Raw genomic sequence first — 15,828 nt, forward strand, 5'->3', positions numbered from 1 at the left:
AAAATGGGGGGGAGGCTAGACTCAATCATCTCCAAGGTCTCTTCCATTTCTCAAGACCAGCATCTGATGGTTTTCAAGGGGTAACAAATAAATGTTCATTGAACTTCCAGCCCCCCCCCCCCCCCCCCCCACTCCACTGCCACTTCCAAATAAGAGCATTTAGACTGGTCCTTGGGAGACTTGAGATAGATTCCTAGCTCTCTAGCTTCAGACCTTGGACAAAAGACTAGATCTCCTCAGGCTCCCTTTCCTGATCACCTCATGCCCAGACTGTTGCAATAGCCTGCTGGCTGGTCTTGTCTGCCACAAGTGTATCTCCATTCCAGTTCATCTGCCACTCAGCAGGTGTGACCTGCCACCTTCCCCCACCCCCCCCATTCAAGTAAATTCCAGTGGCTCCCTCCCACCTCCAGGATCAAATAAAAAATCCTGTTTGGCCTTCAGAGCACCCCTCCCCACACACACACACCTTACATTCTACTGACCTCCACATACTCAATGACACCAGCCCGCCTCTTTGCTGTTCCCCACCCAGGACATTCCACAGGCCCCTACCCCTGTGCCTGCCTGGAACTCTCTCCTCCTTCCTCATGACCTTCCATGGCTTCTTTTAAGTTTCGGCTAAAATCCTTTCTCTGCAGTTTTTCCTAGCCTCTTCCTGTTGCTCCTCTCCCATTGATGCCTTTTCCATCTTGTTGTATGTGGCTGTTTGCATGTTGTCTGTCTCCCCCATTAGACTGTGAACGCCACGAGAGCAGGTGCCATCTCTTGCCTTTCTTTGTAACCTGGCACACAGTAGGCATTTAAAAATGTTATTGACTGTGAAATGGGGACAGTGAGCCTTGTCCTGCCTCCCTCATTGACAGCTTGTTTCTGAAAATGGATGTGGAAACATTTTGGGGGCTCATACACACAGAGCTATATCCACTGATCATCTGTTCCCTCTAGCTGTGCCAGAGCAACCGGTGGAGCCTGACCTTCCTCACCTGCCTCTCCATGGTGAGTAAGGCTTTACAGCAGACGGGTAGAAAGGAGCGACTGACACCAGCTTGCCCCTTTGACAGGTTCTTTTTTCTAACTCCTATAATATGGATTTCTGTCCCACTTCCTGTTGGGTTTCGTTTTGGGGGAGTCGAGGGAAAGAAGGGCAGCTAGGTGGCACAGGGAATAGAGTGCCAGGCCTGGAGTCAGGTAGATGCATCTTCATGAGTTCAAATCCAGCCTCAGACACTTACTAGTTGTATGACCCTGGGCAAGTCACTTCATTCTGTTGGCCTCAGTTTCCTCATCTGGAAAATGAGCTGGAGAAGGAAATAGCTATACCACTCCAGTTTCTTTGCCCAGAAAACCCCAAATGGGTCACAGAGGGTTAGATATGATTGAAAAATAACTGAAACAACAAGGGAAGGAATAGATGAAGCCCTGCCTGATGGGAACTCATAGTAGTGGAATCAGTCAGCATTTAGTAAGTGCCTACTGTATGCTGGGCACTGTACCAGGCGCTGGGGGTACAGAGATGAATTAAACAACCCTACTTTCAATGAGCCTACATTTTAATGTGGGAGACACGGATATGGAAAAATGTATACAGAAGAAATTGTTTTTAAAGAAATACAAATAAATGTAAATTAGTTAAACATGATTTGGGAGGAAGGGGCTCTAGCAGACCGCATCCCAGATGACTGTGATATGCAACATCACAAGCAAAATGTATTAAAGACAAGTGTGAATAAGGTGACTGGAAAGCAGAGAAGGTGAGCCTTCCTCCTCATCAGGAGGAAAAGCTGGGCCCTCCCTTTCTGCTGCCCTGGGATTACTTGCTGAAGTTGCCAGAGTCAAGTTACTTTTAGCAACCAGCCTTGGATCTCTCTGCAGCTGTCCAGCTGTCTTCTCCCGACGCTACCGCCGCAGGGAAAAAAGCAAAATTATCCCTCTCCCCCCAACTGTATCTGTTTATTCGGGGTCTGTAGCACCTTTAAAGAAGCCAATCACATCTCCCTTCAGTCCGGGCCTCCATCAGGCCCATTATACAATTAGACTGGATTCCGGCTCAGGCAGAATGGCGAGGCCTCCCCTAATTATTCAACAGATGCTCAGCTTGTTAATTATTCCAAGTGCAGCGCCCAGTTTTAATTGGTCATTCAAGGAAAGATGGGTGGTCACAGCCTTTCCCCCAATAAGTAAATGAGCTGTGGATGGGGAGGGGGGTACATCTTGAGTGAAGGACCCTGGAAAGAGCTGCTACTAGCCAGTCTGCTTTTGTTAAGGGATGCTCGTAGTCCCCAAGACCCGTTCATCCGGTAGCACTGACAGATTTTTTTTTCCTTTTTGCTCCTTCATACCCAGCTCTTTCCCCTCTTCCCACATCCCTCATTAATACTGCACATACACATAAATACGTGCGCACCTGCTTTCCACCAACAAACTGATTTCCTCGTCAGTGATTTATGGTTCCCTAGCCAGTGCTGGTATGTGTATTTTTTAAAGGGTGAAAATGAATTGCCTCCCTTTCTTTAAACAAACAAAACAACCCACTCCTGCCCCTATCAACAGCCGGTCTGATTTTCATAGCAATTTCAGGAGATTTGAAGCTAAAATGAACCATAGCAATCTTCTAATCCAACCCCCACCCATCTTACAGAGGAGGAAACTGAGACCCAGAAAAGGGAAGGGACTTTGTCCAAGGTCAAATAGGGTTGACAGTGTTTTGGGGTTTGGGGGAGATGTGTGACAATGGATTAGATTGTGTTTAAGCTATTTTGGTAGAACAGTTTTGTAGAGCTGGTTTTAGAACCAGTTAGAACTTCAGACCCTCTGAGGGCATCTGCTCTAACATGGACCTAAGTAATGGTCATCTCTACTTGAAGACCTCCTGAAGGGTGCTTGCTTCCTCTTAAGGACAGATGATTAGCTTCTGAGATCTTAAGCTGAGAGAGTGGCTAGCCCAGCCCCTTCATTTCACATATAGAAAATATAGTTCATCAGAATCCAGATTTGAAGGCTGGTCACCAGTGGAAAGGGGACAACTGTATTTGGAGTTAGAGGAGTATTGTTTGGGTCCTAGCTTAGCTATATTAGCTGTGTGATTCTGACCATATCATTTAACCCCTTGGACCCTCAGCTCATCTTTTATAAAAGTGAGAGTGTCAGACTAAATGACCCAGGTTCCCTTTGAGCTCATAATCTCCTGAGTGAACACTGCCTGACAAGGAATCCTTCTGGCTACTAAGTATATGGGGTATCAGAGAGAGTTCAGGGCAGACATGCTGTGTGTCTGACCTCCCAGTGGTCTCCATCCTTAGAACTCTGGCTGGAAGGAAAGGAAGGAGGGATCTGGGGGAGGCCAGGCTGCCCAAGTTGGGTGGCAGAGTTTATGTTCTCTGTCCATCCATCCCCTGTCCCTCCCCAACCCCCACATACCCAGTAACGGCTCGACACACAAAGAGGCAATCAGAGGGAAATGGGCCCTTAGACAAAACCAGGAACAAATTAGAAATCTACAGCGGAAGCCAAGGGCAGTACTATGAGGGAGAAGGGAAAGAAGATACACAAAAGACTCACACAGTGGAGACAGGGTCTGTCTGGTGGTCCTGGGAGGGGAGAGCAGACCAGGTGCTAGGAGACATAGCAGTTGGCCCTTGGCCTTACTCCATGCCACCCCTCAAAATCTTGGCCAGCCCCCATGGCCACCCCACTCCAACTGAATTTCCTCTGCCTCTGTTTCCAGTAAGGCCCTGGGAAAGTAGCCTTGGATGGAAGTGGCCTCTAGCTGCCCTGGGACAAGAGGCACTGGTTGTTTGGGATGCCTTTGGCTAGGAGAGTTCAGGCCCCTGGAGTAGAAGAGAGTCTGGGGCCAAGATGCTTAGACATTGGCAGCCCCGAGGGCTTCGGGGCTCCTGACCCCTCTTCCCCTGTACCCTGTGCCTACTATGGACAAGATAATCGTGTTTATAAGAGAATTGAATTTGAAATCAGGAGGCCTCGGTTCAAGTCCGTATCTATGATCCTAAGGAGCTAGGGTACTTTGTTACTAAATTACTTCACTTCTGAGCCCCAGTTTCCTCATCCAAAAACTGGGGATATTCATCCTACCTATTTCTTACGGTTGTTGTGAGGAAAGTGCTTCGTAAACATAATTTAAAAGCACTATTCAGATGGCTGTAGCTATAATGGTGAATAGAAATGGACACAGTGGATAGAGAGTGCCAGCCCTGGAGTCAGGAAGACCTGAGTTTGAGTCCTGCCTCAGACACTTACTAGCTGTGTGACCCTGGACAAGTCACTTAACCCTGTTTACCTCATTTTCCTCATCTGTCAAATGATCTGGAGAAAGAAATGACAAACCATTCTGGTATCCCTGGCAAGAAAACCCCGAATGTGCTACTAGAGAAGAGTCGTGGAAAGAGTTCTAGACTCGAGTCAGGAAAACCCAAGTTCAAATCCTTACTAGGTGACGTCACCCTCTGGGCCTCAGTTTTTGCATCTGTCAAATGAGGGGGTTAAACTTAACCTCTAAGGTCTGTTCTGGTTCTATGTGTGATACTGGTGGAGGTATCTATAGTATCTTGTCTTGACATCTCAAATTGGGCTCAAGAGTGTATTTTTTAATCTTTTTCAATTAACAATAGACTATCAAGGGAATTAATGAAAAGAAAATGGCCTATGCATTCCAGATCTTAAATTGTATTATAAAGCAGCCATCATCAATTAATAAGCATTTATTTTCTCTCCCTTCCAAAAAAAAAAGAAAAGAAAAGACAATTCAGCACCCTTATAACAAACATACATAGGCCAGCAAAGTAAACGTCTGTATTGGCTGTGCTTAAATACACGCATGTCTGTAATCTCTCTATCTTGCATTGTGCAAGCTGAGCCCATCTCTTTTGGCCAGGAGCTGGGGAACAGGCTTCCTTATTAGACCCCTTGAGTCGCCGATGGTTATCGCCACTGATTGGCATTCTTTAAATTGAAGTCTATTTTAAGCTGATTGTCACACCACCACCTTGGAAGGATGGAGCTGGCAACCATGGTCCCATCCTCCACTCCTGATAGAGGCAGCCAAGGAAAGTCTATGGGGACATACAGGGAGCTGCTGGCAGCAGATGCTACCCAGACAGGTGAACCCAAGGCCCAGGGATTCTAGTGATCTTTGGCAAGGGCGCTGCATCGGGCACTGGGCCTTCCCAGTACCTGCCAAAGGGCAGCTTACCTCGTTTCTCCGCCCCACCTCCCCCTGCCCTGGCATTGTTCTTTACTCTCAGACACTAAGATTTATGACTCCAGAGAGACACCAGTAGCCAGGCCTTCATTTCTCTGGAGTAGAGTTTCAGGAACTGAGAAATAGGCATCTTATAATTAGCACAGTTAATTTTCCTTTTGTTTGTAGCTGTATCACAATGGTGACAGTTCTGGGACTACAGAATATAGAGCTGGGGCAGGGGGGATGGGAGGGTGTGGGAAATGCCTTTAGTGGTCAGCTGGCTTACTACCAACTGCCCACCCACTTTACAGAGGAGGAGATAAGTAACAGAGCAGGGATTGAATTCAGATCTAATACCAAATCCTGGGTTCTCCTCGCTATACTATGATGCCTTTACCTGAGTTGTTAATGTTCTCTGGAAAGAGAAGAGGCACCCAGCAGAATATTTAGCACACAGTAGGTGCCCAATAGTTGTTTTTTTAATGATGGAGTATGATATAAAAAACCAATACTAATTTAGTCCGATCTTTTCCTTTTACAGCAAGGAAAACTGAGACCCCTCCCCCAGGAGAACTAAGTATTTAAAGTTTCTGAGCCTCTCTCTTTGAGCTTGATCCTTGAATCTGCTCAGACCTGGGCCTTGGATAGTAGATTTCCTCAGTTTCCTCACCTGTCAAATGAGATTGGGCTCCGATCCCATGAACCGAAAAGTTGCTTGATAATGCAGTTAATAACTGCTCACACTTCTAAAGGGCTTTTTCAGCTACAAGGCACTTTTAAATCCTGTGTTATCTCATTTGATCCTCAACACAGCCCTGTGTGTTCAGCAGGGCAAGAAAATGAGCCCAGGGAACAACGTGCAGAGACATCAGAACTCTGCTCTGTTTGTCCAGTGGCTTCCTCTTGGGTAAGCATGGTGGACTCTAGGTACAGATTGGGGATGGGATGCTTGGTCAGACCTGACAGGTGGATTTTATTTAGCTATACTTGTTACAAGAGAGAGTTCTGTGGAAGAGGTGAGTGGGCAGACATTGGGAAGTGACCCCAATCTGGGTTGTTGTTCTAAGCTTGCCAGGGAGGAGAAGTGAGTTACTCAAGGTCACAGAGCTAGTTAGTGGCAGCAGCAGCACTCTGCAAAAGTCATGAAAAGCCAATCCTCAAAAGAGAGTTTTTCCCTAAGAGAAAGATGCTGCTGGACTTGGTTCTCAAAGGGGCAGGGTGGAAAGCTGCAGGGTTAGAACCCAGGATTAGGGAGAGAGAGAGAGAACACACCAGCCTTTTCTATAAGTGGGGTAGGAGAAAGCCATAGAGGCCAGCTGAGCTCAGAAGGCCAAGGGCCGAGAGGAATTGGGTTAAAGGAGGCAGGCAGTTGTCTCAGGTCCCAGTAAAGAAACCAGTTGGCCGGCTTGGCTTCCTCTCCCTCCCTGCACCTCCTTGCTTGCTTTCCCATTACCTGTTTTTAGTGGCAGAGCTCACCTTTAACCAAGGGAGGAGTCCAAGCTGCCAGGGAAAACATCAGTGCCCTCCTCTCTCTTCCTCTTCTTTTCACCTTCTCTTTCATCCTCTCTGTTCTTTCCTCTTTCTCCTTCTCCCTCCCTACTTCCCTCTCTTCCTTCCTTCCTTTCTTCCTTCTTTCCTTCCTTCCTCCTTTTCATTAATACAAAGAAAAGAGCTCTGACTTTGGAATCACAGGGCCTGAGTTGGAATCCTATGTGACCTTAGGCAAGTCACTTTCCTTCTCTGGGCCTCTGTTTCCCCATCTGTAAAATGAGAAAAACAGACTAGCTGACGGCTGCTAAGGCCCCTTCCAGCTCTGGATTTATGATTCCCCCTCCTTCCTTTCCCTTTTCCCTTTCCTCCTTCCTCTTTTCCTGACTCTCCTTCCCTTCCCAGAACCTCTAACCCTTAATGACACAGTAAAGCTGGAGTGAGCGGTGGGATACATGCAGAGCCTGGGGTCAGAGGAGCCTCCAACACTTTGAGTTCAGATGGCTTCCCCAGTCAGTGGTGTCTGCAGCCAGTGGAGACTCGGCAGGCCCAGATGCCTTTCTGAGATGGCTCTTGTGTCCCCCAACCCCGAGTTTTCCACCTGCCCCTCTCCCTCTCAGTAGCACAAGTAGCAGCTTGAAGACCCAAGGCTCCAACCTGAGCCCACAGGAAGGAGAAAAACCAGTTTGGCCGTTGGAGTAGGGGGTGGGGAAATCAGAACTCAGGCTTCATCAGCTCCCGGCATGGGGCAATAACTCAAGGCCTTCCACAAGATGCCAGGGAGTCAGGACCCAGATGGGGAAGGGGTCCAATGAACTGGAGATGAGGGGCCCTGACTCCCACAACATCCTCCCTGTGACCCCAGATCCCACACTTTAAACCTGGGCTCTCAAACACCAAGAAAGCACTTCTTCCCTCTTTCCTAATTACTGGGGAGAGGGAGCCTCGTTAAGGGTGTAATTGGGGAAGGTTCAGAAAGGGAGCAGGAGAGAGTGGAGCCCCAGATAATGAACAGATTTTATGACTGTGGTCTTTTTGAACTTATTCAAAGCATCCATTTGATCCTCACCACCACAGGGCAAGCACCATTATCTCCATTTTACAGAGGGGTAAATCGAGGCCAAGGGGGGAGTGGTGGGAACAAACTGCTTTAAGATGGTGGCGCTGGGGTTTGAACTCAGGTGGCAGGTGTGACTTCATGAGGAGAACACCGGTTTGGAATCCGAGTGACAACTTACATGACTTGGGGCAGATTTTTATAATCTCTCAGAGTCTCACTCTCCCCTTTTGTAAAATGGGGGGATGGATTTACTCTCTGAATCCTCTGACTTCCAAGCCTGGGCCTGATTTTCCATTAGATACCAGTGCCAATGTCAGGGGAGTTTTGTCTGGATTCAGGAGGATACTCTTTCTGCTCCCTCTCCAGATCTCTTCCCTTGGCTCCCTCTTGCTGGGATCATTGATCCAGAGACAGAAGAGGTTAAGACATCTTCGTTTTATAGAGAGGAAGCTAGACTCTAGACCCTAGACTGCTCGAGCAATTAGGGGGGTAGCCAGGGTCACCCAGAGACTGGTGAGACCCAGGTCCTTGGACTCCACACTGGAGTCAGTGATTTTACAAAAGGTCACTCTTCCTCCAACCCTCATTCACACAATGTGTGCCTCAGTCTCCCTCCTTCCTGGAAGTCTGAGTTAGGGTCTTGGTACAAATAGGATTTGGGGGTTCATTTTGGATATGACTTCCCCTCTCCCAAAGAGTCATCCATAAGCTAAAGGAAGCCCCAGAGAATTTGCCTATTTGAAAGGGGAAGGAAATAAGCATTTATAGAACACACTGTATACTAAGCACTTTACAAAATGTCATCTCATTTGATCCTCATAATAACTCTGAGAGGTAGATGCTACTATGACCTCCGTTTTACAGTTGAGGAAACTGAGGCAAGCAAAAGTTAAACATTCCAAGCGTCACAACATATCTGAGATCAGACTTGAACAACAGTCTTTCTGATGCAGTGGATAAAGAACTGGGCCTGGAGTCGAGAAGACCTGAGTTCAAAGCCAGCCTCAGACACTAGCTGTCTGACTCTGGGCAAGTCACTTAACCCTATTTGCCTCAGTTTCCTCATCTGTAAAGTGAGTGGAGAGGGAAATGGCAAACCACTCCAGTATCTTTGCTAAGAAAATCCCATATCGGGTCATGAAGAGTCAGACAAGACTGAACAACAATAAACTTTTCTGACTCTAGGCTGGGCACTATCCACTGGGCCACCTAGCTGCCTTTTTGAAATGTGAATTTTTTTAAGAGTTCTGGGAATCGATGCCAAGCTTGCTTCTCTGTGCCGTGAGAGGATCTCAAAAGGCCTAATCCCTTATCTTTAGGGGACTTTAAGTCTGGTGGGTAGAGGCAAGACCAGGAATCCACAGCTGAGAACACTGAAAACAACAGCACACAACATGTGGGTCAGCATAGCATCTGTTTGTAGTGGCAGAGCTCACAGCTAGTTAGTGGAGGCAGCGGCACTCTGCAAAGGTCAGAGTTCTTAGAAGGATCCAATGAAAAGATATTTTGTAAAGTGCTTAGCATGCAGTAGGTGCTCGATAAATGCTATTCCCTTCCCCTTTCAAATAGACTAAATTGTGGGGTGCAGACAGTAAAGGCAACTAAGGAAGGAGAGGAGCTCAGTGAGCACTGGAGAGTTTGGACCTGTTCCTATAGGCAGTAGGGAGCTATTCAAGGCCTTTGAGCTGGGGCCCTAGAGCAGCATTTTAGAATGATTAACCAAGTGTTTGCAGCAGGAATTATAGAGAGGTGAGATTAGTGCAATCTGTTGTTGGAAGTTTTACATTTATTTTTGCTTTTTAATTTATTCTGAGCATAATAATTTAGCAATTCAGACATAGGATACAGAAACCAAAATGAAAAGACTTTAAGGAATTATACAGGAAAACAAACTCCATTTAAATTTAAAAAAAACATCTATTAACTTTAATAAAATACTAATGAGCTCCCTGCTGAATTATTTTCTTCCTTTGTGTACTCTGGATTCTGTTGCTGTTTACATGGTTAGAGTCCGTGTGTATGTTTCACTTCTCCTTCACTCTGCACCCCTTCATTTGTATCCCCTGTGTCTTTTTTCATTATCTTTGTCATTTTTACAGCACAATAATATTCCATTTTATTAAGGAACCCCAGCTGGTTCATTTGCTCCCCAAATGTTTTCCACCTGGATTTGTTTCCAGTCTTTTGCTATTTAGTAAGAGGAGAGCTGTTAGGAATATATTTCCCCCTGTAAGCTTTTTGTTTCTTCCATCAATCACCACCCTTAGGGGGGGGTGAGATTGGCAGGCACAGTTCCTGGCAGTAGGATGGTGGGATGAGGTCAAATAGAAGAGAATCTCCAGGTCTCTCAAGATCGAACAAAAATCTCCTGTGGTTGGTGCCCCTGAGAGCCCTGCTCGCCTGTGAATCAGCAGCCATCAGATGGGTTGATTCAGGAAGTGAGCTCTTTGGTTAGGAGTTTTATCTGCTTCATGGAATGGGGGTCAGCTCTGGGAGCTCAAGGCTCTCTGAGGCAAAGACATTTCTTTGAGGGAGGTGGTGATGAGCTCCCTGTCACCAGAGGTTTTGGAGTGAGGACAGAGGGACATTGATTACACAGTATAAAAATATAGGAGGCAGAACACCACTTTGGGAACCTAAAGACACACACACACACACACACACTCTCTCTCTCTCTCTCTCTCTCTCTCTCTCTCCCCCTCTCCCCCCCCCCCCCCCCCCCATCTTTGGTATTTTTTTGATGTTGGGAACCATTGTAGAGCACACAGCAGCCCCTCCCCCAGACCCTGGAGTGAATACTGCCTATCCCAGAGACAGTCAGTCCTTAACAAGACAATACTGCCTCCAAATCCAAAGAGAAAAACCAGGCTGTAAAAAGGCTTAGATCAGCCCTCCTGCTCTCCTCTAAGATTGGGTGGGGATTGGAGGGCAGGGGAGTAGTTTCTGGCTAGGCTGGAATGGCAGGATCATCATCTGCAGTTTGGGGAAACTGAGGCACATTTATGTTACTTGTCCTGGGATTCATGAGTTCAGAAGAATACCAACGTCAGCTAGTCCAAGTCCCCTTATTTTTCAGGTGAGGAAACTGAGGCTCAGAGAGATTCCCACGACTTGCTCATGGCACACAACTTGGGGATAATAGTGAAGTCAGTCACTACGTATTTATTAGACACCTGCTGCGTGCCGGGCGCTAAAGATGCAAAAATAAAATTTCCTCTGCCCTCATCTGAGTTTTCCTTCTAAATGAGGAAGACAGCACACGTGTGCATATGTTTGTGTACCTGTGTGTACTGTGTACATGTGTGTTTACACACAAGCACCATATACATCTTTGTGTGCATGGTGGGCATATATATGCCATGTGTTTCTGTGTACGTGTGCACACTGTGTTTGTGTACGTATGTTGATGCTACATAGTGCATATTTGTGCACACATGTACACTGTGATTGGGTACAAACGTGCACAGTGTACGTGTGCATTGTGCATATATGGTCATTGTGTGTGTGCTGTGCATATGTACACATGTGATTAAATTTGTACATGTATGTGTTGTGTTTGTGTACACGTACACACGAGTGCTGTGTGCTCATGCAGTGTGCATGTGCATGCACGTGTGTTTGGGTACATTGCTTGTGTACATATACATGAATGTGTGCACATGTGTGTGATCAGATTTGTACATGTGTGCACTGTGCTTGTATACATATACATACATGGGCACTGTGTATTTGTGCAATGTGTATGCATGTGTATTTAGGCACAATGCTTATGTGTGTGCACATGTGTATCTCTATCACATGTGCATACATATATGTATATAGTGTGTGTATATATGTCTGTGTATCCATATATAATTAACACAAGGGAATTGGTGGGACAGCTGAGGGCAGATGTGTGGAAGGAGGTGCTTGGGCTGGGTCTGAAAGGAAGCTAAAGGTCAGATCAAAAAGAGTCTCCTCTGATGCAGGAATGCCTCAGCCAGCCTCTCTCTGAGGGGCCCCAAAGTGCTAACTCCAGGGACTCCTTCCTCTGCCCAGAGAATGAGATCCATACACCCTTGGGCCCCACTCTCTGCCTAAGCCAGGAGCTTTCTGCCCATCAGGGTGGGTCAGGGGTGGGGGGAGACCGCAGCCGGACAGATTCTGTTGGCCCAGGCACACCCAGAAGCACCGTGAGAAGATATTAAAAAGTGCAAACCCGTAAAATCATTAGGGTTCCCTCAGTGTTGGGATTTGTAACCGAGGGAGGCGGCCTCCCCCAGCAGCGTGGGGATGGCCGCACCCCTACGGGGAGTGGCAGAGGCTCTCTGGATACTCCCTGGGCACCGTGCCTCTGAATCCCAGGAGGGCTGGCTTCTGGTCTATTCTCAGTCCCTGAGTCCAACTGCCTGCCCGAGCAGGCCTCAGCAGCTGAGTGGGACCAAAGGAAACAGCCATGTGTGCTGGAGGACAAGACCAGGACTGAGAGACCAAAGAGTGCATTGGGAATAAGAAAAGGCCCAGGGTTCAAGCCCTGCCTCTGGCATGAGCCATGTAACCTGTGAGCCTCTGGTCTCCTCATCTGTGTAATGGGGTAATACTCCTCATCTTGTAGGTGTTTGGCCCTTGAGGAAAGGGCTAACAGTCTTTGTAAACCTAAAAGCCCTGTGGAAAAGAGTTATTACTAGGGTCATAGATCAAGAGTTGGAAGGCCATTCTAATCATCTGGTCCAATTCATTTTACATATGAGAAAACTGAGGCCCAGAGAAGTTAAATAATTTGCTCAGGGTCACACAGGTGCCAAGTGGCATTTCCAGAATTAACTGAAAATTCAGCGTTCTTTCTAACATAACACCCCTCCCCCAATACTCCCTCCTCATCTTCAATTCTAGTCATAGGGTCATGGGAGGCTGGGTTTAGAGCTGAAAGACAACTGAAAGGTCATCTAATCTTTTGGTCATTTCAGTCATGTCTGATTTGGGGGTTTTCTTGCCCAAGGTACTGGAGTAGTTTGCCACTTCCTTCTCCAGTCCATTTTACAGATGAGGAAACTAAGGCAAAGAGGGTAAAGTGGCTTAACCATTGTCACATAGCTACCAAATGTCTGAGGCCAGATTTGAACTCATGAAAATGAGTCTTCCCTACTCCAAGCCCGACACTTTACTCACTGCACCACCTAGATTCCCTTAGTCATGTCCTACTCTTTGTGACCCCATTGGGTTTTCTTGGCAAAGATACTAGAGTGGTTTACTATTTTCTTCCTCCAACCCATTTTACAAATGTGGAAACTGAGACAAACAGGGTGAAGTGACTTGCCCAGGATCACACAGCTAGGAAGTGTCTAAGACCAGATTTGAACTTAGAGGATGAATCTTCCTGATTCCAAGTCCAGCGCTGTATCCACTGCGCCACCTAGCTGCCCCTCATTTTATAAATGAGAGTAGAACAAGGAGAGACAGAAAGAATCACAGACAAGCAGGATAGCTCTGAAAGTTACATGCTTCAAAGGAAATGCACCCGCTGCCTAATAGAGATTTGCACTTTCATGGATAACCTCCTTATTTTGTTCTGCAAAGTGTATGGATATTTCATTTGGTGTTTGTGTCAAGTTAAATTTTTTTTTTAAATTAAAAACCCCATTTTACACATGAAGAAATTGAGACCTAGAGCAGACATGACTTGCCCACCCAGGTGCTCTGACTCCAATTTCATATTATCTCCCCAGTTATGCAAAGCCTTCTGCCAAGGCTATACATCAGAGTATGCTAGAGTACACACTCAAAGAATATCTACTCTTGAAAGGGCCTCAAAGAACATTGATTCTGACTGCTCTCATTCCTCAGATGAGAAAACTATAATTTAGAAAGGGGAGGTAACTTGTGCCAAATTACACAGTCTATGAGTGTGACTACGAGTGGCCGACTCTGCACCCTCCCCTAGCCAGGTTCCTGAGAGTGGGAACCCTGCTTAATAGACTTCTGCCCTCCTCACAGTTTGGTGGATCCGAAGAGCACTACACTTAATGTGCAAGGACCAGGTTTCAAATCCTGGTTTGGCTCCTCCCTGGATGATGACTTGGTAAAGCATCTTTCACTCCCTGGGTCCCAGTCTCCTCCTCTACAAAATGAAGGGGTCAAACTAGATTGGAGCTCTGTGCTCTCTTACAGCTCAGTCCCTTGATCATGGCTTTTTCTTCCCTCCATGCAGTCTCTGGGCTTTCCCTTTCCCATCTTCACTCTCTCAGATTACAGGGTCAGTTGTTTGTTTTGGTGCAGTGGAAGATGGAGAGAATTCTTCACCTCCTGATCTTTTCCATCTTTTTTTCCCTCATTCCCAGGTGCCCCATACTGGACTCGGCCTGAGCGAATGGATAAGAAACTGCTTGCTGTCCCAGCTGCAAACACAGTCCGCTTCCGATGTCCAGCTGCAGGCAACCCCACCCCCTCCATCTACTGGCTGAAGAATGGCAGAGAGTTCAAGGGAGAACATAGGATTGGGGGGATTAAGGTGAGAGATAGTATCTGGGGTTTGGTACCCTCTGCATCCCTTAATCATCCACAGCATGTGCTGTATTTGGGGAAGATGAGATAAATGAGTCCTTGCCCCTAAAAAGAACTCAGAACCTGCAAAAGGAAAGTGGGACCAGGTTGTCCATACCTGGAATACAAAGTAGGATATTTAGCGTCATCGAAAGGACCTCTGAGGTCATTGAGGCCAAACCTGTCATTTTACAGGAGAAGAAGCTAGACCAAAAATTTAAGACTAAACCAGTAGGAGAAGCCTTGCCTTGGAGTCTAAAGATCTGGCTTGAGTCCTGTCTCTGCTACATGATGATCATGTGACCGTAGGAAGGTCATTTTTAGGAAGGTCAATGATCTGGGCAACTCTTGACTGTAAGTTGCAGAGGTATTACTAACCTTCTCTGGTAAAGGGAATTCCTTTCTGGGAGCTCCTGAGGGTTTAAAAGTCAAAAAAAAAATAGCATATGGCAGAGCTAGAATTCAAAGTCAGGTCCTTAGGTTCTAAATCTTGTGTTCCTTCTGTTAAAATAAACAAAGCACCTTTGGTAGAAGAATGTAGAGATCATTCCCAGATCAAGGAATATTTTGCAGAAGAGTCCTCCTGCCTAAGGAACATTTTGTAGAAGAATCCCCCCTGCCCAATCTTGAAGGATGAGTATAATTTGGAATGTCCCCAATGTTCCATTTTCTTTCATCAAGGCCAGGTCAGGGCTGGGCTGTCTTGGGTTCTAGTCTCAGTATTTGACTTGGGCCAATCACTTCCTATCTCTGGATGTCCTCAAAGCACCGTTCAGCTTTGAAAGTCTCTGTTCTGAGGTCCTTCCCAACTCCAACGTTCAGTGGTCCATCCCTCGGCAAGATCTGCCTGCAACCTCACTGTTTCCCATTGGTCCCTCTTGTAGCTGAGACACCAGCAGTGGAGTCTGGTCATGGAGAGCGTGGTGCCCTCAGACCGAGGGAACTACACCTGCGTGGTAGAGAACAAATACGGGAGCATACAGCAAACCTACACGCTGGACGTCCTGGGTGAGTCTCGGCCCCAGGTGGAGATTCCCTTGTGACTCCTCCTGGAGGCTTCCGAGCTTTGGTTTCTCCACCAGCTAAGTGGGTTTATGGATCTCACAGTTACATTTGTGTCCAGACAGAGGATTTGGAGGAGTGGTGGGAAGGGGTCGGAAAGATCTCCGTGAGGTTAGCCGGGAGTACCCCTGCCCACCACAAGTCTAGAGTTGGGTCCTCTCTGGTCTTTTTTTTTAGAGAGATCCCCACACCGGCCCATTCTGCAGGCCGGCCTCCCGGCCAACCAGACCGTGGTAGTGGGGAGCAACGTGGAATTCCACTGTAAGGTGTACAGCGATGCCCAGCCCCACATTCAGTGGCTGAAACATGTGGAGGTGAATGGTAGCAAGTACGGCCCAGACGGGACACCCTACGTCACCGTCCTCAAGGTTCGTAGCCAGGTCCTGGGTAAAGGGGGGGGCGGAGAAGAAATAGCATTTTTTTCCTCCTCTTTCTCACTCCAGAGCAGGCGTTCATATGTCTTCATCCTCAACACTTTGTGCCTACTGTGTGCCAGGTA

General features: G+C 47.0%; 1 protein-coding gene across 13 annotated transcripts in view; it reads left to right on the top strand.

The window, feature by feature from the left end:
• The window catches only part of FGFR3 (fibroblast growth factor receptor 3), a 92,151-nt gene that overhangs the window by 45,676 nt on the left and 30,647 nt on the right, over positions 1 to 15,828 (top strand). For 7 of the 13 annotated variants that reach the window (XM_072620002.1, XM_072620003.1, XM_072620004.1 and 4 more), the window contains 3 exons: positions 14,066 to 14,235; positions 15,152 to 15,275; positions 15,507 to 15,697. In XM_072620002.1, coding sequence (XP_072476103.1) covers positions 14,066 to 14,235; positions 15,152 to 15,275; positions 15,507 to 15,697 — 485 coding nt within the window. Of the gene's footprint in view, positions 1 to 948; positions 1,000 to 14,065; positions 14,236 to 15,151; positions 15,276 to 15,506; positions 15,698 to 15,828 lie in introns of all 13 variants that reach the window. The other 6 variants (XM_072619999.1, XM_072619995.1, XM_072619996.1 and 3 more) reach the window with 1 other exon arrangement.

This window comes from Notamacropus eugenii, chromosome 6 (genome assembly GCF_028372415.1).
Source record: "Notamacropus eugenii isolate mMacEug1 chromosome 6, mMacEug1.pri_v2, whole genome shotgun sequence".
In the NCBI taxonomy this organism is placed as follows: domain Eukaryota; kingdom Metazoa; phylum Chordata; class Mammalia; order Diprotodontia; family Macropodidae; genus Notamacropus; species Notamacropus eugenii.